Source organism: Physeter macrocephalus, chromosome 17 (genome assembly GCF_002837175.3).
Source record: "Physeter macrocephalus isolate SW-GA chromosome 17, ASM283717v5, whole genome shotgun sequence".
NCBI lineage: Eukaryota > Metazoa > Chordata > Mammalia > Artiodactyla > Physeteridae > Physeter > Physeter macrocephalus.
In genome coordinates this window covers 48,021,002-48,044,257 of record NC_041230.1, presented here as the reverse complement: position 1 = coordinate 48,044,257, position 23,256 = coordinate 48,021,002, and the positions used below count along the sequence as shown (strand labels likewise).

Sequence of the window (23,256 nt, the reverse complement as noted above, 5' to 3'; positions counted from 1 at the left end):
TGGGTCACCGGGGGGTCTGTATCAGTGAATGAAGTTTGTGAGAACAGCTCCGCGTGGTCACACACCTTGTAACACGCCCCACCTTGGTGCAGCTTGCACCCACGTCTCTAGAGAAAGGAGAGTCTACAAATCTGATTGAGATGGCCCCGAGAATGAAGGTGAAACTACCGGACGCAGTCATTTCTGTAACTAAGCCCTCTGTGGACTGGCTCAGTAGCCCAAAGTGACTGGCTATTTAGGATCCTAATAGAAAACCGAAAATAACTGAGGGGCAGTAGGGGATCCAGTCATCTTCCGTGGAATCTCAGATCATCACACTTGTTGCCCACACTTGAGTCAACCGCTACCCCACCTGCACCCAAATTCATGTGACCTGACACGGTGAAGGTCAGGCATCTAGCGAGTAAAATGCCTCCTGCATCCACTAGGTTATTTCTCTGTACTTTTCTTTTTCTTAAGTGTCCTGAGTCACCATCCTCTTAGCACTTATAACTTCGGGGATTACAGAACTAAAGCTGGCTTTATTTTGTTTCAGTTCCCTTGTATCCATTTCAATACCACTCACTAATACCACTCATTTTCAGATTTTATGTGCTTAATAGATTGGAATTATGAGGTCATGTGTCTAAAAAGATAATTATCATATGGGCACCGATTGAATGGCTTCATTGTCCTCGAGATACACGGAAAGCTAAAAGAACTTCATTATGGCTTTACCTGATGTGTGTGTGCGCGTGTGTGTGATATTCCTGAAATTCCACATGACTCAATTTGCCATCCCAAAATAATAGAAAGTTAACTTTGCTACAGGAAGGGAATTTTTAGTAGCAGATGAATTTGTATTTTCAGGAAATGCAAGCCATGCAAAAGTTGTATCGAGTGTTGTTAGCCCGTTGAATCGAAGTGGGTGTTTATCACATCTGCCCGCTGGTTACCTCGGTTTCTTAGTTTCCTGAACTCTCCACACCTGGACTTGGAGGGATGGGCAGCCCTTTCCTCTGGCTTTTCCACAGTGAGAACGCTGGCTGACAGCACCCCTTCCATGGCCTCTTTCCAGTCCTGGAGGCAGGGAGGGCCCCAGCTTTGTGGATGTGAGCTGAGGGTCACCCTTCCCATAACTCTTCGAACACACGAAAGGATTAACGCACAGGGGTCTGGGAAGGAACCTCCAGCTTCAGACTCAAAGCAGGAAACAGCACATGCCTGGAGCTAGGAGCGTGGATCAGATGATGAGGAGCAATCCAGAACTTGCTTTTCATGCCCTTCAGTCCTTCAGAGACTGATTACTGCTAAGCCAGTTGTGGAGACGCCCGGAGCGGCCCCACCTGGAGGTGTGCCCCAGAGCCCCTGGGAGGGATGCTTCATCTGTGCGGCTCCCTGGCTTCCGTACGGCTCCAAACTCCCCGCTGCTTGTGATCAAACCACCACCACACGCACGAGCCCAGTGGACTGGGTCTAGACGGCCATCTCTGCCCCAGCACGTTTGCTTCCCTCTTCGCTTTCTGTCTCCCCAACACCCTGCCCTCCATTCCTCATCACTAATATGTATCATAGCATTAACCACTCGGCGGTGCTCAAAGATTAGTCCAACCTAATCAACAGACTGGATGCAGAGACACACAGCCTAGGATCTGAGTCTCCCTGTGCTACCTGCTAGGTGGGTGGACCTAGGTAAATGACTGAACCCCCCTGAGCCTCACGTCCTCCTGTAGAAACACCTACCTCGCCCGAGCTGTTGAGATTAAAGGCGCCTGCACCAGGTGCCGTATCCCAGGCGTGGGGCAGGGAGACCCCCTCTCTACTAGAATTCTCAAATGCTGTGTTTTCATTCCAAACGTGATCTAAAGTAAAATTTATAAAGCGTATTCCGGATTACCGGGATGGCCCTTTAGAGTTAACAGTTGCGGCCACATTTCGATGTCAGTGATTGCAAGCGAGTTGGCACTTTATAATACTAATTTGATTGAGTCTATAAATGAGAAAAGAACAAAGGGGAAATAAGTTGAAAATCGTTCATGACGGTCGAATTAATGCCAGGTAAGCTCACGGTGCCAGCATAGGTGGGGAACAGTGTGGGGTAAGAGGGTCGTCATGTTCTGTAGGCGCCTAGAGCGGAAGGGGACCTGTGCTGTAGCATTTAGTGGCACTTTTATGTGGCAAGTTCTGAACCAGTTTCATCAGAACCATCTTGCCTGTCACATTTATTTAAAATGGTTTCCATGAATTTTGAATACGTTTTTACCTTTGTGTTCAAATTTTTAATTTGTTTTATCATTTCATTGGAGCAATAAGCATTAGGAAGTTAAACAGACTTTTATTTTTTAAATATTTAAATAAGAGCCTCCTTATAAGAATATGTCAGGCTTTTTTTCTGTACTTTAAGTGGATTCTATGCCTTTAAGTTGGAAAATACTCTGATAATGGATGTGAAATTCTGCGTATTAAATGACCCACAGAAGGTGCAGAAGAAATGCTGTTTCCTTTTGGGGGTGTGTCGTAGGGATGTGTCTTCAGCCTGGTGGGGGACATGAAGAACAGAGGAATAATTAATCATCGTACGTCTACTTATCCGTCACTTTCTGTGTGTACCCAGGAACACACTATAGATGTTGCATATATAATCTTTCTAAATCTTCATAAGCATTTGAAAACACAGGGTGTTATCCATTATATTGTGCCGCCTTCCTGCCCTCAAGGATTTGACAGTCTAGTCGGGAAATGATTCCTGCATATAAAGAATTAATATGAGTTGATGAGAGTCAAATGCTACAAGAAAGGTATGTGTGAGCTTCAAGTAAGCAAGGATCCGTCAGTGTGGCTTGTCCCGAAGGTTTCATGAAGTAAAGGTGAGCTTTGGATCAGCAGGGCTGCTGCAGTGCCCCCACTGTCCCTCCGGATCCACTGGCCTCCCTCTGCACCCTGCTCTGGACCCTCAGGAGGCGACCTTTGTGGATGACAGCAAAGCGCCTCTTGCCATCCGGCCTCACCTTGGCTTCTGCCAAAGGAGTGCCGATCGTCTTGTTCCATAGAATCTTGGGAGGAAGACTTCTGCCTCTCGAAGTTATCTGCTCCTGGAAGTGTTTGAGTGAGTTTCATGGTTAGATCATTGGTAGGACTGGATGTCCAGGATGTAGGGTCCTGTAATGGTCCTTCACAGAGAAGTTTTAAGATAATTTTCATGGCTGTCCCTTTTAGTGTGCTTAGTCTCTGGGCTGTGTGTCACGCGTCGGTATGTCCACTGCCGTCCTGTTTGGAAAGGCAGCTTTCATCTCTCGAGTCTGCATCAGTGCACACAAGATAACCATCCAACAAGATCAGAAAGCGTCCAGGTGAAATCGGGGGAGAAGCAAGCCAAGACCTTGGTAAAGGTACAAGCAGGACATCAGAGATGAGGAAGAGAGGAAGCTGGCTCTTTACTCTCTGGCCACCGCCTTCTTGGTGAGTTGGCTGCTCCCATAATAAAGGCCAGGGCCCTTCTCAGGCAGCTCTCTCCATAGAGCTGCCCCCTCTGCACTCTTGTGCTGCTTCCTCTCCTTGGCCTTCTCTTCGGCTGGGGGGTAAGGCACCTTCTCATCCCCCATTCCTGCCACCGTGGCCAACCCTGTGGCCTCATGTGGCCCCTTCTTGATTTCCTAAACCCTGTTTTCACCTCGGTGAAAAGCCCCTTTATTAGACCCTCCTCCTGTTCCCAGTCTGCGTGTGTGTCGGCTCCTGTCCAGTCTCCAGCTGTCCCGTGGAGGGGTGATGGGGCCAGGACGAGAGGCTTCACAGTGGCTGACGGGGGGCTCTCCTAGGCAGGTGCAGGGGCACGCTAAGGTGAGGGAACTGTGACCAAGAGCATGGTCGTTAGTAGTATTGGCGCTGGCAAGCCCGCCTTGTGCCTGGCCGGAGGCTAGGCTCTTCAGCTCCACGCTTGCTGATCTTGAGGATACCGTCACGGCAACGCTTGCCCCATTTCCCGTGCGGGGACGCAGAGCCTCAGCTTAAGTCTAAGCGGTTTAGCTCTTCAATGGCAGGGTCGGAATTTGACCAGGCTCTGTGCAATTCCATCTCTGCTCGTTCAGACCAACCTCTCAGTGACAGGAACAGTGTGATGAGGCTGAGATGCTGGGCTCCCGTACCCAGTTCTCTCTTGAGGGGACTCAGAAGGAAGAAGAGATCCTCTGCCCACTCACGCTTAGGTCCCGGGGGTCCTCCCCTCCTCCCACCCCTCAGAGGAAGGGCCGGCAAGAAGGACTTTCTCAAGCTCTGCAGACTGCCCCACCGCGTTCGCTGAAGCATCCTCTCCACGTGCGGCCAGAATCGCCTTCAGAACCCTCTGGGCTCCTCTAAGTTACCAGCTGTCCATTGCACCCCTGGCTGGTGTGCGTGCCTCGGGCCCTGAACCCGGGCCAGCTGCTGTATCAGCGCCGGGGCCCAGCTGTTCTGGGAGAGCTGACGCCGACGGGGCAGGCGGCCACTAATGGGATTTCCTTGTGGCCACGGCGCCGAAAAGGCCCCGAGTGGCTGTAGGAGAAAGTCAGGCATCAGGCCTGCAGACCTGGCCACAGTGTGCTGGAGACGGGGCCACGAGACAGGACTTAGGGGAGGGGAGATCTTTCTATCACCATGACACTTAGGGCATTTTTTAATGTTTTCGTGGCATGTTCATTATTAAATTTTGGAGAAAAACAGAACATTTTAGGGAAGGGGGAAAGAAAACACTCCCAGACCCTCATTTAGACATGACTCTTCTTGAGTAGAATCTAGGAACTGTTTCTTTACTTGTATAGAAATAGATATATACATACTCTTTTATTACAAAAGTGTATACGGTCCATGAACCGTAGCCCTGGAATCACCTGAGAATTAATTAGAAATGCAGACTCTTGGGCCTCACCCCAGATTTAGCAAATCAGAATCTGCGTTTTAACAAGACCTCCAGGTGATCTGAGCTGAAAGGGACTCGGTGGTATGAAGGTACCATGAATCATTTCATTAATCCCCTTTTAATTCAAAATCGGGCTCTGTCTAAATTTTCATGGTTATATATTGCAGTGTAGTGAAATACGCTGCAAAAATATCCTTTGCATTCATCTTTGAGCAAATAATAATAACAGTTACCGTTATTACTGTCACGTATTGAGTGCTCATTATAAGCTAGGCCCTGTGTTGAGTGCTTTATAAGGATCATCTCACCTCGTCCTCATGGTGGCCCGTGGTAGAGGGACTATTCTCACCTTAGGAGGGGTGTTACTGGGACTTCTTAAAATAAAGGATTTCAAAAAACTGGCGATAACTCCTACTACAACTGTTGGTAATGATGATGGCGCTTATGGGTGCTTTCTCTGTTCTGGAGACTGTAGTAACTGCTTTCCTTTTTTTTTTAAATTTAAACCTCAAGCAATCCTAATAAAAAAGTATTATTATTAATCTTCTTAAAAACCAAGGTAACCGAGGCTTCCCTGGTGGCGCAGTGGTTAAGAACCCGCCTGCCAGTGCACGGGACACGGGTTTGAGCCCTGGTCCGGGAGGATCCCACATGCCGTGGAGCAGCTGAGCCGGAGCACCACAGCTACTGAGCCTGCGCTCTAGAGCCCGCGAGCCACAACTACTGAGCCCACGTGCCTAGAGCCCGTGCTCCGCAACAAGGGAAGCCACCGCAGTGAGAGACCCGCACACCACAATGAAGACCCAAAGCAGCCTAAAATAAATTAAATAAATAAATTTATTTTTAAAAAAAAACAAAAACAAGGTAACCAATGCTGAGAGGTTAAATATCTTGTCCCAGGTCACATGTCCAGACCACAGCAGAACCCCAGTCTGGACCCGGGTCTGTCCAGTTTCACTGCTCGCTTTCTTAACGTCAGGCATGAAGACGAGTGGGTTAACTTGCTTCTGGTTCTTCAGTGTATCCTCGGGGCCTCCCTTCCCAGTCAGTGCTGGGCTCTTAAGCAGGCCATTCTCAACGCCTTCGTGTGTGAATAGACAGAGGGGATTCTCGACACTGCCTCCTTGGTGGGGACGGGCTTAGGGGAACAGAGGATTTTCTTCCTGATCACAGCTCGACCCAGCAGAGCTGCAGGCATCAGGGTCCTCAGACATTCAGACTCTCTGGCCGCGTGGCAAACATCCCGGGACTTTGCAGGGAACAATGGGCACTGAACTGCAGGTGACCCGACCTGCTAATCGCTGCCTGATTGCCAGCTAATCAGTGCCTTGTTTGGGACACTGAATCCCAAATCCCTTTGGACTGGGCTGGGCCCTGGCAAGCAGTCACCTGGTTAATGTGCCAGGGGCGAGGCAGGGGGTCATGTGTTCCAGTGCAGAGGGGCCAAAGGTCGCCTTCAGGGAAATGGTCACGGGGTCTGTCTCTCCCCAGCTGGTCCTGGACAGCTACGGCCTTGTCAACAGCGTGGAAGTGAATAGAGGCAGAGGAATTCAAGGGCAGCCTACGGAGGAAAAGCTAGTCAACACTTCCAGGCACACAGCAAATAGAAGATTCTCATTCTCAGAAACTCTCCAGAGGAGGTCTCAGAAATGCCTCCAGAGGAGGGTCTATGAACAGCAGCCACCAACACCCTCGGAGCTACCGCCACTTAGAGCCTCCACGATCTCTAATTCCGTGACCATCAGCATCACAACCGCTGCCGTCATCAGGACCACCACCCCCTTCACCACCGTCATCACCGGCAAGATGACCGTCCCCTCCATCATCGGTACTGTCATCACCATCATCGCTCGCACCGTCACCTCCACCACCGTTTCCAGCACCACCATTACCCCCATCGCCACTACTGCCACCACCACCACCTCCGTCATCACCGCCGTCACCATCACTGTCCCTACCACCATCAGTTGCACCGTCACCGCCATCACCAGCTTCCCCACCAGCAGGATCACCGTCACCTCTGTCGTCAGCGCTGTCACAGCCATCACTACTGTCAGCACCACCACCACCACCACCATCACAACCGTCACTTCTGTTGTAGCCACCACCACCAACAGTACCACCCCCTCTACGCCCATCACCACCACTGCTGTCACCTCGATCACCACCCTCACCTAGACCACCACCACCATTAATATCATCACACCCGTACCGCCACCACCAGCGCTTTCACCACCTCTATCACCATCACCAAGAACAATACCACCACTGCCATCACCAGTGCTACAGCTGCTGTAACGCCACTGCCGTAGCTGCTGCTGCTGTCATTGCCCCGCGCTGCCATTTCCTAGGAAAGCAATTTTGAGTACTGTTTTGTTTTTTGTAAAAAAAAAAACAGACTGGTTTGAAAGTCAGACATATTTAGCATCTCTACCATGAAGTACTACGTATTTGAGTTTGGACAGTTAATCAAACTTTGAAACTCAGTTTTCCCAAATAGAAAAATTGAGATAGTAATATAACCAGCTCATAGGACTGTGGCTCCTGCAGACCATTTTTCACAGTGTTTGGCACAGAAAATCTCAATAAAAGCTCACTGTCGTTATAATGATCATAACTCTGCCCCAGCTTCCTTTTCGTGCACAGCTTCTCCTCCAGCATCCCTGCTTGAAAATGGATGGGGAGGGGACAGTTTATCCCTTCATCCCCGACATCACAGGACCCTCCAGGCTGCCTGACATCCCTTAAAAGCAAATGTCTGGGTTGAAGGAAGTTCCAATGCGGAATCAGCTGTCTGGGTTTGAATCTATATCTTCTTTTCAAAAGTCATCTGACCTTGAGAATCTCTTTAACCTCTCAGAGACTCCCTTTCCTCTTCTGAAAAATGGAGAATGATAATCTCTTCCTTGAAGGCTTGTGAGAGGCTTACATGAGCTAAGACAGGGAAAAGCCCCAGCAGATCACCATGCACAGAGGAGGCGTTCAATACACTGAGTTGACTTCATTTGCCTGATATTTTAGCTTCGAAGAAGTCATTATCAGGAAGTGGGAAACGCATGCCTTGCGCTGTACAGCTTCCCAATGGGGAGAATAAAACCGAGTCTTTCTCTCCCTCTCCCCGGTGGAGCTGAGCCCTACACTCTGACCGGTTTCCTGGCTGTACTGCTAAGGTCTAATAAAAGGTTACCTTTGCCCGGTCGCTTCAGTTCTAGGAAGCTGTTCAATGTTTGACTATATTTCTCCAAACTCATTTAAAAACAGTTCATCAGGTTAGCCCAGTTGAATTATTGCCCCTTGGGGTTTTCAAAACCCTGAATTTCCTTCAGAGAGAGCTGGCTTCTGTGCCGTTCCTGGAATTCAGCTCCTGGCCCCTCTCCGTGACCCCTGATCACAAATACATTGTAAATAACCTGCTGTCTCCTGCCCTGAGAGAACTCCCTGGCTTCCTTCTTGCAGAATGGAATCTGCTCTCCCAGGCTTCCCAGAGCAGGAGTGTGAGATGAGCTCGTCCACTGCTCTCTTTCACTCCTAGAGCTGTCGGGCAGTGGCATTTCAGAAGTGCGCGTTCATTGGATGGCCATGCTTTAAAATACATGCACGGTAAGAACAAGAGGGAGAAAAATCTCCTTCCGTCCAATCACAATTGGTTCTCCCATAGCCTGTGTGAAATTGACTCCGCATGCTCTGCGAAGCACACGCCCGTGAAAGGACGTCCAGCAGTTTCCCTCCACGACCGCGGAACACAGGCTGCACGTGGAAGGTCAAGGGAGGCCGTGATGAAAGACGGACCCACATAAATGAAGTGCTAAGAATTAATTTTGGCAAACCTAGCACCTGGCTTAGGGCGACACATGAACCTCAGGACTCATATCAGGACAGGAGACTGCCAGTCAAGTAGTGCTTCATGTTTAGAGTTTTTCTCCCTGTAGAAGCCCCATTTCAGCTACCAAGTGAGAGAGAAAGGACTCGGGAAAGAAAATGGGGTGGCCCACAGTCCACAGATTCCATCTGGAATAGTTCCAGGTACCACCCCCTACCCTCCAACCCGGAATCTTTTGTCAGGATGGGCTGACCCCTCTGATTTCTCACCTACCTGTTGACAGAATCCAATACTTCCTTTGGGCCAGTAGCCGGATTGAGCGTTTTATTGCCATTTGAGGCTTCCAGCAATCACGACTGTTTGCCTTCCTTATGTTTCACTCAGTGCCGAGTTTGTAAGAACTTCACATACTGCTAATTGCCATCGCCAGTTCCACCAAATTTCTTCTAACTGCTGCCTACATAGGACTCCATCATGGGCCTCACCGTATTGTTCTTCCCCCATTTCCTCAACTAGGGACCCCATGGTTGCCTGCCTTGCCCAGCAACAGCAGGTACCGAGGACATCCTCTTATGTTCTCTCTCACGGACCCGAGTGAGGGTCCGTTGGGATATTCCAGAAGTTGAACTGTTGATTCTAATGTACACGGATACTCAATCTTAGGAGACTCCTCTTTAGGAACTAGGCCTCGCCTAGTTCCCACATCTCACTTGGCATTATACTTGGCATTGTCTAGCTTTCTCGTTTTTGCCTATCTGAGGGGTATAAAGCTATATCTCACTAGATTTGATTTACGTTTCTCTGATGACTCATGAGTTGAACACCTCTTCCTATCGTGTTAGCCGTTTGGATTTCTTTCTACCTCTGTGAGCCGCCTGTCGTATCCTTTACCCCATCTCCCTTGCACGTTATGATCCTTTTCACGTTAATGTACAAACGTCCTTCACATATCCTAGACTGATTCTTAGTCCGTTAGGGGCATTGCAAATACTGTGTTGCAATTTGTATCTTCTTCACATCATCTTTGCTATCCTTTATTAAAAAGAAATCCTCAGTTTTGAAATGATCAAAATCATCCATTTTTTTCCCTTAGACTTTGTGAGTTTAGGTCTTGTTTAGAAAGTTTTCTCCACCTCTAAGTCATAAAAATATTCCTCTCAATTTTCTTTGTTAACCTTATAATTTTGCCTCTCATTTAATCCCTTATTCATCTGGATTCCACCTTTGTATAAGATAGGGATACAGATTTTATTGTTCTCCATATGGTGAGTTTCTCCATACCATCTACTAAATAATCATTCCTGATGATTTATAAACTGTGTTAATCATATTTCAAGCCCTCATTTATAAATAGGCCCTGTTCATGCATCTCTGTTCTTGAGCCAGTACCATACTGATTTTATTATTATGGTTTTGTAGTATGTCAATATTTTGTGGGCTGAAGCCCTCCCCCATTTCTCCTTTTCCATGGTTGACCTAGCTCTCTGGGGAACTTTGCTCTTCTGTATCCATTTTAGCATAATAGTTCTGTGTTTCACAACAATAAATTCTGAAAAAATAAATAAATGTAGCTGGAGTTTCGATTGGATCGCACTGGATTTGCTCTTCGTTCTTTAAACTAAGAGAGACACGTCTGTTTCTCAGGTGTGGAACCTGAGTCGTGGAGACGCACTCACACCACGCTTCTTGGGCCCAGTGGAAGAGAGTGAGTCCAGTGGAGACGCACTCACACCACGCTTCTTGGGCCCGGTGGAAGAGAGTGAGTCCAGTGGAGACGCACTCACACCACGCTTCTTGGGCCCGGTGGAAGAGAGTGAGTCCAGTGGAGACGCACTCACACCACGCTTCTTGGGTCCGGTGGAAGAGAGTGAGTCCAGTGGCAGAGGGTGGCTGTCTCTTCACCTGCGTGCCGGGGAGCCCAGGGTTGCTTCAGATTTGGTCTGGGTAGTGCTGTTAATGCCTGATCCCTTCCTGAATAATGACTCTGCTCAGGAAACTGTGCCTCAGGGCTCAGATTCCCGCGCCCCCCCCCCCCCCCCGCCAGCCCCCATTTAAGCTCCGGCTTCTTGGCCTGGAGCCTGTTCCCTTCCCAAAATGTTTGTTAGTGTAGCGGCCTTTTATGGCACTTTATGGAAAAATGAAGGAGGAGGGAGAGAGATGACTGTATTCTGCAAACCAGCCTTTGTTTACTGGAATTTGAGTCCTCTGCCTACCTTGTTAGCTGAAAAAACTTCAAATATATTTTTTCCTTCCAAGCTCGGCCCCCCCCCCCCCGCCGCCAGCCCCCATTTAAGCTCCGGCTTCTTGGCCTGGAGCCTGTTCCCTTCCCAAAATGTTTGTTAGTGTAGCGGCCTTTTATGGCACTTTATGGAAAAATGAAGGAGGAGGGAGAGAGATGACTGTATTCTGCAAACCAGCCTTTGTTTACTGGAATTTGAGTCCTCTGCCTACCTTGTTAGCTGAAAAAACTTCAAATATATTTTTTCCTTCCAAGCTCGCAATTGGAATGTTCTTTACCTCTTAACTCGAGCCAGGACAAATGTGGCCCAGGCTTTGAGAAACAGCCTGTGATTTAGAAGAGCTGTACAGCAGCCTTTGCACAACATTTACAACTGCAGTTATCTAGCGGGGCTGGGGAGGCGGCCTGGCCCAGTGAGAGTCAGAGGGTAGAGGATGCGCCGTCACTGCAAACTTGATCCCGGAGGCAGTGCTGGGGGTCTCACTCCTTGCCGCCCTGAGCCCCTTCTCCAGCTTTAAAAAAGTCTTACCTGGGAAGCTCTTGAGTGAAGAGGAGCCCTGCAGGGGAAGGCCATCGCTCTGCTTCTGAAAAAGGGAGCCCGCAGACCCAGGATACGACCTGGCTCTGATAAAGGGCGGAAAGTCCTTTGGAGGGACCAAAACCAGGTCCCCCAGAAATGTCATGTTTTTCTTAGAACTGGGGCCTATATTACACACAAATTTGAGATTATCTCCGACAATTATCTAAAATCAACTGTGGTTTTCAAATGAAAAACATTTAGGGGAGGATCAGATAAGAAGGTGGCCTATTTATAATACTTGCCACGGGGTAGGGGGGCGGAGGGGGGGGAGAGGAAAAGCAAAACAGGGGTGAGAACACAACATAAAATGATACCAAATGTACTTCAGGCCCCTTACGCCAGGATGCTGACTACATCTCCAGCCCTCGTTGATAACAGAAAGGAGAACTTTTATCCTGGTTATCTGTTCACTGATTGTTTCTTAGAGAAAATTCTGTTCCAAAGAGAAATGCGGGCTTTCTGTCTCACTCTAGACACAGCCAGAATTGGCTTCTGAAACACTAAGTTTGGCGTAAGTCAAATGTTTGTTCAGAGGGTTTGAAATATGAACCAGTGATTTCTGGCTCTGAAGCAGTTATTTACAGGCTGTGGACCCACCTGGAACAGTCACTAGAGTTAGACATGACAGACAGGGCAGAATTCAGTTGAAGAACCTCTGTCTGGAAGATACTACTTGAAGATACCACCATCTGTGTGGTTCGCTAGACACACACAAAAAAGCACTTGAGGGGCCCATCAGCATCTGCTCTCTGCCCTTTAAAGAGGGCAACTCAGTAAAGGATGTACTGCTATTATTCCCGTTTCACAGATGAGGATGTTGAGGCTCAAAGAGATCACCTGGCTAGAAAGAAAACAGGCTAGAATTTGAAGCAGGCCTGAGTTCAAAATTCACAATCTCGAATCCCACACCAAGTGACCTCCGCATACCTGCTTTCCGTCCTAGCCCCGTTGGCATAATTCCACTCTGAGCAGGGTGCATAGGAAAAGCTTTTCCAAGGGGAAGAGAGAGGGATGGAGGGATATGTGCACTGAGAGGAGGAATGTATTCCAAGAGGAAACTTCTTGAGGAGGGCAGTAACAATAGTTGAAGTAGAACGCTGGCCGGGAGCTGAGGGAGATTTGCACTGCTGAAAACGCAGGACCCTGTACTTTCCACCGTGGTACCTCCTCACCACAGAGGCCTGCCAGGTTTTCAGGGATCTCCAGGGCTGCAGGCTACATCTGCATTATTTGTGCTGTTTTCCCCCCTAGACACAGGTTGGCAAAGAATAAATGATCCCAAACACCACAAACAGCCCAGGAGGAAATATTTAACCCCTGTGCTTCCAGACTTTCTGGCATGGACCAACTCCTTGCCCCACCTTTGTTCCTGGACAGAAGGAAATGGCATGAAATGAAGGACAGTTTTTATAACCCCTTTCAGCTCTAAACCGTGTTTCCTGTGCACTTAGCAGGTCTTAATGGAAACCAAACAGATTTCTCAGGCATCTAGATTCTGAACATGCTAAGTCAAGCGCCCACATGGTTGAGAAAATTGCGACAACAAAAACATTTTTCAAAAATATCATAACACAACACGAAGTGACCATCGCTAATTCAAAGAGGCAGACATATTTCATAAAGGTTGAAAAGAGGTGAGTCTTTCCCAAGATTCTAGCTCAAGGCCACATTTGCAAAAGTATAATCATTCCCTAGCAAGGTTTTGTTTATGTGGCCATTAAAAAAAATTTTTTTTTAACAACTTTTACTTTTGGCTCTCTGGATAAGAACTGTGTTTCCAGCTGTGTAGTGTGAGGAGGATACAAGAGGCCTGGTTTGGATATATGTGTGTATACACACACACACACACACACATATATGTGCATGTGTGTATATATATATATATATATTTTTTTTTTTTTTTTTTCAGAACAGAATGAAAGTTTCTTACACAATTTTGCTTGGGCTAAACTGCATACAGAGCAGTTTATTTATACTGTTTTATCACATACCTGTTTGGATATGGGCTGTTTTCTGGTATTTAAACAGACCATTTCTTGCCAGTGGCTTTATCTGCAGTCTCATGCTTTTGCTGCAAATGTTTCTTATTAACTCAGAGAGCAACACCAATTTCTCCATGAACGTTATTATTGAGACTAAAATAACCTAATTTTTACTTACTTCTAACATGTTATCATTGAGGAACTATATCCCAGCAATCCGTTTAAAATATGGTAAAGGCCATTTCACTGTACTTAAGGGGGAAAGAAAAGGATAGCAAAGCTTTTTTGGTTAAAATTCTTTAATAAAAGCACTTTTTAAGCCACCTGCATATTTTGAGCTGGTATTTTAGAACGGAAGGGAAGCAATGCCATTTGAGATTGTAGTGGGCTATTTTACCCACTATGCAGAAGTTCTGGGGTTCCCAGATGGCATCCTTAGAGTGTGGGTGCAAGACCTAACTCCACTTATATGACCCTCTCTGAATCATTTAAACTCTGTCAGTAAGATGTGGGTCATAATAGCTAACTGGTGATGAGATAATTTAATTTAGCATGTAGTTATTGAATAGCTATCATGGGATAGCCTTGTGCTAGGTCCCGTGGTGCAGAGATGAGTGAGACAAGGACTTCATTTCCAGGAATCCACAGTCCACAGTCTGCCACATGGTGGGTCTCCATTCAATGTTAAGCAAATTTGAATATTTATGTGTAGATTCAGGAATAGCTAAATATAAGCCAAAACTAAATCCATAGAATTGAGATTCAAGTGTTTATGCACAGGGGTTAATTTTATCCTGCAGTTTAAAAAAAAAAAAAAAACATGTTGTAATACCATCTTAACAAACTGTGTTAGTTATCTATTGCTGGGTAACAAATGGCCCCCAAAATCGAGTGGTTTAAAACAGTAAACATCTATTATCTCACAGTTTTGTGGGTTGGGAGCTCAAGTGTGGCTTAGCTGGGTGCCTTTGCCTTAAAGTTTCTCCTAAGGCTGCAATCCAGGTGTTGGGCAGGGCTATAGTCTCATCTAAAAGTTCAAATGAAGGGAGCTCTTCCAAGTTCAGTTGTGTGGCTGTTGGCAGCACTCAGTCCTTTGCAGACTGCTGCGCTCAGGGCCTCAGTTCCTTGCCGGCTGTTGGCTAGGGAGCGTTCCTTCAGTTTCTTGACACGTGGGCCCGTTCATAGGGCAGTACATAACGTGGCAGCTGACTTCCCTCCAAGAAGAAGAGAGCAAGAGAGAGGAAGCAAGGTGGAAACTGCATTATCTTCACAACCTCATCTTGGAAGTGACATCCAATCATTGCTACCATAGCCTGTCTGTTAGAAGTCAGCCAGTAGGTCCAGCCCACACTCTTGGGCAGTGGATAACACAAGGACATGCATATCAAGAGGGCAGGGGCCATGGGGGAGCACGTTGGGGGCTGGCAACCACCCAGATGGAGACCCAAATGGGTAGGGATGTGAGCCTCAACTACGTGTCAGCATAACGTGGCTGGTAGCACGTGTCTCAGCTCCTGACACGGCTGGGCAGCCCCATGTACAACTGCATTAGAAACTTCGGCTACATCTACAGGAGACAGCTGCTGGGATATGGCCACTGTGGCCCCCTCCCCAACCATTTCATGGCAGCGTCTCCAAAGAGGAGCCATCAAGACCGCTGGCAGCTCCTGTGGTGTCCCAAGACTGTAGAGTTGGGATAACACAGCCCCGCGCCTTAGAGCCTGGCGTTTCCTCCATCTCCTTCTTGTCAGTATGCATGCCTTTTTTTCTGCTGAAGCCTTGCTGCTATAATAAAATGGGGGTGATGAGCATTCTTACTTCTTGGAGCTGTTGTGAGGATGGATGGCACGTGCAGTTAACATGTACATATGTTGGATCTCTTGGGTGCCAGGCCTTCTGCACTCCAAAACTTGTCCCTGCTTTCGGTAGATCCAAACATAGCAGAGAAGAGAAATACTCACTGTCAAACAGTATAATCATTAGACAAATAATCATGAGGGGAAGTATGAGTATGGGCTTGACGGACCAATCAGAATCGGCTGAGTCTCATCAGAGCTGGCTGCAAACCCAGATCGCAGTCCTGCAAGGCCTCTGCGGTGCCACACGAGACGCCTTGAGTTGCTCAATTATGCAGAAGCGGGGAGCAGGCAGGGGGCAGTGGCCCAGGGAAGGCCAGATTGACCAGAGCTTGGCCCTGGGGGCTCAGAGCCATAGTTAACCGTCGGCAACTACAGAAGTATTTTCAGTATTTTAACTGGTATGGTTATAGTGGTGTGTGCCCAAGTTCACTGTGTACTGTCAGCTCTGAGAACGGCCACCATGGAAGGACTTGAACTTGTCGGAGAGGTTGGGAAAGGGCTTCTCTGAGGAAGAGACTGTCGTATAGACCTGGAGGGTAAGTAGAGGTTAGACAGGTAAAGGGAAAAGAAACAGCTTTGTACACCAAGGGGACAGCATATGCAAAGACTCAGAGCCTGGAGAAGGTGTGATAATATATTCAGAGATCCAAAGAAAATGTGGTGACACTAAAAGCAGAGAGAACAAGACAGAGATCGGGGTCACTCTGGGTCACGTGAAGGATTTGTGCTTTGACTTGACAGGTTCAAAAGAAACCATCAAAGGGATTAAGTCAAGGTGTGATATTATCCTCTGTGCATTCTGAAAGATCATTCTGGCTGAAGATCTCAGCACAACTTAAGCATTCCTATCATTATTATTTTCCCCCTGTTTTCCATTGCCATTGCAAACCCAAAGGCACAAATAGTTAAAGAACAGACAGGTTCTGGCTGCCTGCCCTGTTGGGGGACACAAAGTTCCTAGACCTTTGGATTCAACCCAGCAAAGTCTGGGTTCAAGTCCTCAGAACCAGATAGGCAGCACCATTAACAGCAAACCCATCCCCCTGCTTTGTGCAATGTTTTAAAGATACCAGAATGACCACAATCGACTTCTTGGGATGGGGTTCCTAAAAATTGGAGCTCGCTTTAAAGATGATGTGATTCTTCCTGCATGCTGCTAAAATATCCAAGCTCCCTCTTGCCCTAACCAAATCCAAATATTTTGTGTGTATCCAAACATAAACATATCCCTCAGAGGACAGGATAGTCATCGGAAAGACAAGCCTCAAGAGTGAGCATTTGTTTGAGAAGCACCTACCCAAACAGCTAAGCTCACTTAATTACCCCGAATCTTGATTTCTTCATCTGTAATATTGGAATAATGTCAGTATCCACCTCATAACATTGTAACGAGGAGAGGAGTATATGAGCTCACAGTATGTGAACCCCTTAGCATGGTGGCCACAAGTGTTGCTCAAAAATTAGTAGTTTAACAGAGACATAGAAAACAAACTTCTGGTTACCAAAGGGGAAAGTGGGGTTGGGGGAGGGATAAATTAGGAGGTTGGGATTAACATATACACACTACTATATATAAAATAGATGACAAGGACCTACTGTATAGCAACAGGGAACTATTTTATAATAACATGTAAGAGAAAGAATCTGAAAAGGAATGTGTGTGTGTGTGTGTGTGTGTGTGTGTGTGTGGAGAGAGACAGAGAGAGAGACTGAATCACTGCTGTACACCTGAAACTAATACCATATTATAAATAAACTATACTTCAATTTAAAAAATAGTAGCTTAAAACATACATGCCTCTTTTGGTTAGCTATAGTTGCATAATAAATAACCACAAAAATCTCAATTTTTGTTGCAAAAATAAGCATTCATTTGACTCACAGGAAGTGTGGGTTGGCTAGAGTGGGCCATCCAGGCTGAGAGCAGAGAGGACCCCTGCTGATCTTGCCTGGGCTCACTCACACTTCTGGGGATCAGCTGTGGTATCAACTTGATTACACTCCACGTGTCTCTCATCCTCCTCCTGGGATCGGCAGGCTTGTCCGGTCATGAACTCTTCATGGCCATGGCAGAAACACACAAGGGCAGCAAGGAAAACACAAGATATCTTAAGTCCTAGGCTTGAAATTGGTTGCCCTGTTATTTTATTGGCAAAATAAGACACGCGGCTGAACAGAAAGTCAAGGGCAGGGAAGTGCACTCCACTCTTTTAGTGGAAGGAACTGGAAAGTCACAGAACAAAGCACATGATAAAGACAAAGGTAAAAAATCAAAATGGGTATCTTGGGAGTTCAGAGACTGGCTAGGGGCCTGTGAACCAGAAAAGTGGAGGAGACAGAACCTGAGCTTAACTTGACTTGAAGGATAAGGATTATAAGAATAGAGAGAGAGATGGTGGCGTTCTTGGTACGAGAGATACATAAGCAAGGGTAGGGAACTAGGTCAGGAAGGAGATCTGTGATGCAAAGAAAGTAACTTATGCGGTGGGAGATGAAACGTGAATAAGAAGACCACCGACAGGCTCAGGGCCTGAATGTCAGTCTAACTTTAGGGGTTTACATGTGTAAAATAGAGAGCTAGTGGGAATCTGCTATACAGCACAGGGAGCTCAGCCTGGTGCTCTGTGATGGCCTCGATGGGTCGGTGGGGACAGGTGGGAGGGAGGTCCAAGAGGGAGGGGATATATGTTTACACATAGCTGATTCACTTCGTTGTACCTCAGAAACTAACACAACACTGTAAAGCAATTATACTCCAATAAAAATAAATAAATAAATTTAGGGGTTTAACCTCGTGGGTGACAGTCGATGAAGAAGAGAAGAGAGTTCCAAAGAGAAAGCGATGTGCTCTGGGACCCTGCTTCTCAAAGTGACATCCATGGACTGGCAGCCTCAACATCACCTGGGAACGTGTCAGACTGCAGAATCTCAGGGCCGTCCTCCAGAACCTCTGGACTGGGGTCTCATTTTCCCCAGGATTTCCAGGTCGTTCTGGTACATGTTGTAGCTTGAGGCACACTGCACTGGAAGATCAATCTAAAGGAATTAAAATACACAGAGATTGCAGGCAGCGTAAGAGTCTTCTGCAGATTTCTAGCATGAACCTCTAAGCTCCTTGTTTGTGATGACAAGAGTCATGGAAAGAGATACATGTTGTGGGTGGAGGATCAACAAGGCATGGTGCCTACAGGGATGGAGGAAATAATGCACAGGCCACACAGGAATTGGGTGGCCGGACTGAGAATGCTGGTGCCCAGATGGAGGCGGGAAGGTCAGTGGGTGGGGCAGCTGACAGGAGGAGATAGGGTGAGAATTGGCATTTTAGATGTACTCAGTCTGAACGATGTCACGGAAGAGTGTCTGGGGCAAAAAGCTGAATGTGTCCCCCATGAGGGAAGGAGCATTCTTAGGTTCTGCATCCAATTTTCAGGGCCTAGAGCAATACCTGGCATAGAGTCAGCGCTCAGAAAATCCTTGCCAAATAAGTGAGTAGCTGGTAGAGATTTGTACGGAGGCGCCAGTTGAAGTTCTTAGAAGAGGTCAATTAGCCAGGATGGAAAGCGTGGAGCAGCGTTGCCCTAGCATGGCCCGTGGACCACCCACATGCTGGCCCCTCAGGAGCTTGTTAGAGATGCCATCTCCCGGAGCCCACCCAAGCCCTGCTAATCCCCACCCTGTCAGGGTGAAATCTGAGCATTAACCAAGCTGCCTAAGAGATTCTGAGGCTTTCTCAAGTTTGAGGACCTTAATTCTAAAGACAGAGAAATAAAAGGAAAGGAAGACTGAAGATCCAAATTTGGAAAATGCCCAGCATGAGGAGACCAGGAGTGGGCGAGGGAGAAAGAGAAATGAGACGAAAGCAAAAGCGCGTGAAAATAACCACACTCCATCCGAAGGCTCTCAGCGTTCGCGCACCTCAGTTTCCCCACAGTCAATCCACCGTGTTGCTGATTTCACTTCCTGGGGGTAATGGTCTCTGTCAGTTTGCTGCCTGGTAGAAAAAGCCCTGTTTCATTTTCTTCCGAGCACAGAATGGAATCGACCTTTATGACACGTGTTGGACATGCATTGATTAAGCTCCCAGTATGGACAGAGGCTTGCACTGAGGCCGGGGGTATAAAGGTTAGTAACTGATAGTCCCTGCCCTTGAAACTGTCCTTGCCAGGTGTGTGGACTCACAGTAGCAACCACAAAAGTCCACGTGCTGAGAGGTGGTCAAGAGGGGGTGTGTGCAAGGGTTGCTGGTCATCGAACAGTGGAGGAGGCCTCCTCAGGGCCCAGGGAGGGCTTCTCGGAGGCAGTGGCACACGGGGATAAGCGGGGATCTGCCAAATGGACCAGGTAGGCCCACGGTATCCCAGGCAGAGGGAAGGCTGTGCGGAAGAGAACTGAAACTCCGTGGTCGCACGGGCATTTGCCCAGAGCTGCTGGGCGTTCTGAACAAGGACGGGCAGATGAGGATGGAGAAGAGGCCCAGGACTGCGGGTGGAGCCCCGCCGACCCTGCCCATCGAAGGCCATCAAGGTGGTGCAAGGGTGGGTGCAGGGGGAGGGCTGCCCCTCCCTCCCTTGCTGCCAGGGCCTCTAGCCCCGGCCATGGAGGGCAGCGCCCGGAGAGAGGGCGTGATCGGAGCAAGTCCCACGACCCGCCCTCTGACTCACTCTTGGCCCTTGGAGCGCTGGCCTGTGCCGAGCAGCCCGGAGCTGCCAGGGAGGCTGCTGGGAAGCGAGACCTGGGCTGGGCGGGCCCACTGCACCCTCCACTCCCTACACAGAGGTGGCGGCAGGGGGGCTGCCAGATGGCCGAGAAAGTGAAGAGGCAGACGGGTGAAGGCTGGTGGACGGCCGAGGGGTCCACTGGTACAAGATGGGGAAACTGAGTCCTGGTGAAGGAAGGGACTTGGCAACGCCACACAGTCTGATGAGAGCAGAGCTTGCCATCAACCCAGACCTCCCAGTGTGTCACCCGGCGTCTCATGCAGAGTCTCCTGTCATCAAATGAGAATAAAGGAGACCGACTTACGCAAGGGTTCCGGCTCCAGGTTCTTTGGGTTGACTGACCGGTCTGGCCCAGAGGTCAGCAAACTACAGCCCGGGGACCACATCCAGCCCCGCCCACTTATGCACCCTCCACAGCTGCTTTCCGTGCTGCAGTGCCCCAGGGGAGCCATTACATCAGTGACCGTGTGGCCCGCAGAGCCTGGAATATTTACCGTCTGGCCCTTTAGAGAGAACACTCGTTGGGTGCTGGGCAGGCCTGATGTGGGCTCCCGTTTCAGCATGTCTGAGCATCTGAGAGGGCCCTGATATGGAACATTCGGCCCATGGGGGGAGGAGTCTGAAGGTTAATAGTGGCCCCGGGGTTGCGATGTCAGTGGCCGGGGACTGCACTTTGAGAAGCTCTGCTGGAGCTCTAGCTCCTAGGAGGTGGGGCCGAGCCCGTGGGCTGCAGGGGCCAGGGCAGGGCAGGCAGGCTTCTTCTCGGAGGCCCAGAGCCAGGCCACTGTCACAGAGCCAGGCCCCTGAGGCCTCTGCAGGGTTCCTGCCCAGCTCAGCCAAGGGCTAGCGAAGTGGCCACAGCGGGGACGGCCCTCCCTTGTTAGTTTGTAGCTGATAGGTCAGAAGACGTATAAAATTCATGGCGCTGCTTTCCTCCTGGGCCTCAGCCTTCCCATCTGTAAAATGGGCATGCAGTCCTTGTGTCTGCACGGACCCCCTTCTGCGCTGTGGTAGCTGATCTCACACAGACCATACGCTCATGCCAACAACGCTGACATACCCGGGACGCTGGCAGGACACCACAAAAGCGACAGAGTGACTTAACACTTGTTGTCTCACGACCAGCCTAGATTCTCAACAGAGTTCACGCAAAGAGACTGAAGGAGAAGTTGGGGCTGAACATTTGTGTAGAAAAACCTGGACGTGCTTCCCCACCAACAAGCACTGATGAACTTTACTAACCATCGTACAGTAGTTGTTTCCACTGAACACCTGTCATGCTCCAGGACATCTGCGAGGCCCTGAGGGTACCAAAAATCACTGGAGGCCCTGCTTTTGAGGAGCTTGCACTACCGATGGGCCATGATCCTTGGACATTTACAATAGTCACAGCTTTAATTTGGTCCAGTATTTATAGGAAAAGAGGGGAAATGATTTATATTTTGTGTTCATTCAAAACACATGAGCATGTTTCAATATTATTGTATTAGGTAAAAAAAAATCAAAATAAATATCCAACAACCAGGAGGACTGGGGTTTAAACAAATAAGAGGTTTGTAGACAATAGAACAACATGCAACCATGAAAAAGTATGTCTACAGCCAGGTTTCTCAACGTTGACGTCCTACTGACATTGGGAATCAGATACTTACTGCCCTGTGCGTTGTGGGATGTTTAAGAGCAATGCTCCTTCTACTTCGGACAGCCAGAAACGTCTCTAGACATTGCCAAGTGGCCTCTGGGGAACAAAATCACCCCCTCCCCTCACTGAGCAGTAATGGTTCACAGTAAATTTTCTATCACCTAAGAATTGCATATACTATTGCAGGCAAGAAAAAGAGAAAAGTCGCATTTAGACAGAGATTATGCTCTTGTCTATGCAAAACAATAGGAGAAGGTGAGAAAAAAAGGGGAAGAGAGAAGAATGGGAGGAAGGGAAGGAAACAGAAATGAAAAGGACGGAAAGGAAATAGCCTGGAAGTTTAAAAATAGTTGCTTCCAAGTGGTGAGATGATAACCATTTAGATTTTTCTATAACGTTCTGCATTTTCCACAATAACGACACATTACTTCAAGATTCAGGGAAAGCACGTAAACAAAATACCAAGAAAATGCACAAGAATAGACGTTAGTTCTGATTTATTTTGGTGGCTGTTTGGACAGCATGTTCGCCTGGACTTCACATTTCTGAAAATCACCTCTTCTTTCAGGTTTGTCTTGGGCCTGTGGCTGGGGGCCACGTTTCTGAGCTTCAGGGCCTGTGGCCAGCGGGCAGGATGTCTTAGCAAGGCCGCTCAGAGGGATTGTCCCCAATCCGCAAGCAACAGTTGGTTCAAACTGAGTCACGTGAATATTGATACCGACTTTTGCTGACTCATCTCCAGTGAGATATCCTACAGGCCCTCAGATCTTCCTAGAATCGGCCCCACTAAGTCCTGAGAGCCTTCAGGGAATGTTTTGTGAGGTCTTAAGACATCTTTCTGCAGACTTTATGTGACCGTATGTTGATATCGCTGTCCAGTGGGACTTCACCCACGACACCGCTGCCTCTGTCCCCCGCCCACCCCACCCCCACTGACACCTGTGCCCAGTGCTGCCTTCCCCAGGTGTTTCCCAGGCAGGTAAGCCAGAGACGTCAAACTCCTTTCTGCCCTGAAGCTCCTATGCTTGACTGCCCGGCGAGCGTCTATCTGCTTCTGACTCTCCCATCTCCATCCATAGTTCTCAAGCTCTAAATCAGAGGTCGACAAACTCTGAAGGGCCTTTACTCTAAAGGGCCAGATAGTAAATATTTTAGTCTCCATGGGCCACGCCGTCAGTGTCACAACTTCTCAAGTCTGCCACTGTAGCAAGAAAGCCAGTATAGGCGTTAGGTAAGCAGATGGGCATGGCTCTGCACCAATAAAACTTGATATGTAGACTCTGAACTTTGAATTCCATAGACTCTTCAAGTGTCACGAAATATTAGTCTATCAGAATTTTTTCCCAACCATTTTAAAATGTGAAAACAACCGTTCACTCATGGGCCACACGAAGCTTCTAGATGTTATAGGTGTCAGGCTAGGTTTTGGACTGTGAGCCAGAGTCTGGCAAGCTCTGCTCTTGGGCGAGGGAGAATGCCGGGAGGAGAATGTGGACGGGGCTCAGTAGAAAGACAGAAATGGGAACACGGCCCGATTTGCTTGCTT

At 48.2% G+C, this 23,256-nt stretch overlaps 1 protein-coding gene across 1 annotated transcript in view; it reads left to right on the top strand.

Annotated features, from left to right (window-relative positions):
- LOC114484008 (hepatitis A virus cellular receptor 1) overlaps positions 1 to 7,200 on the top strand; it is a 30,689-nt gene extending 23,489 nt beyond the window's left edge. The window contains exon 3 of the mRNA XM_028477543.2: positions 6,362 to 7,200. Within this exon, the coding sequence (XP_028333344.1) occupies positions 6,362 to 7,048 (687 nt within the window). The 3' untranslated portion in view covers positions 7,049 to 7,200. The remainder of the gene's footprint in view (positions 1 to 6,361) is intronic.
- Positions 7,201 to 23,256: the final 16,056 nt, after the last annotated feature.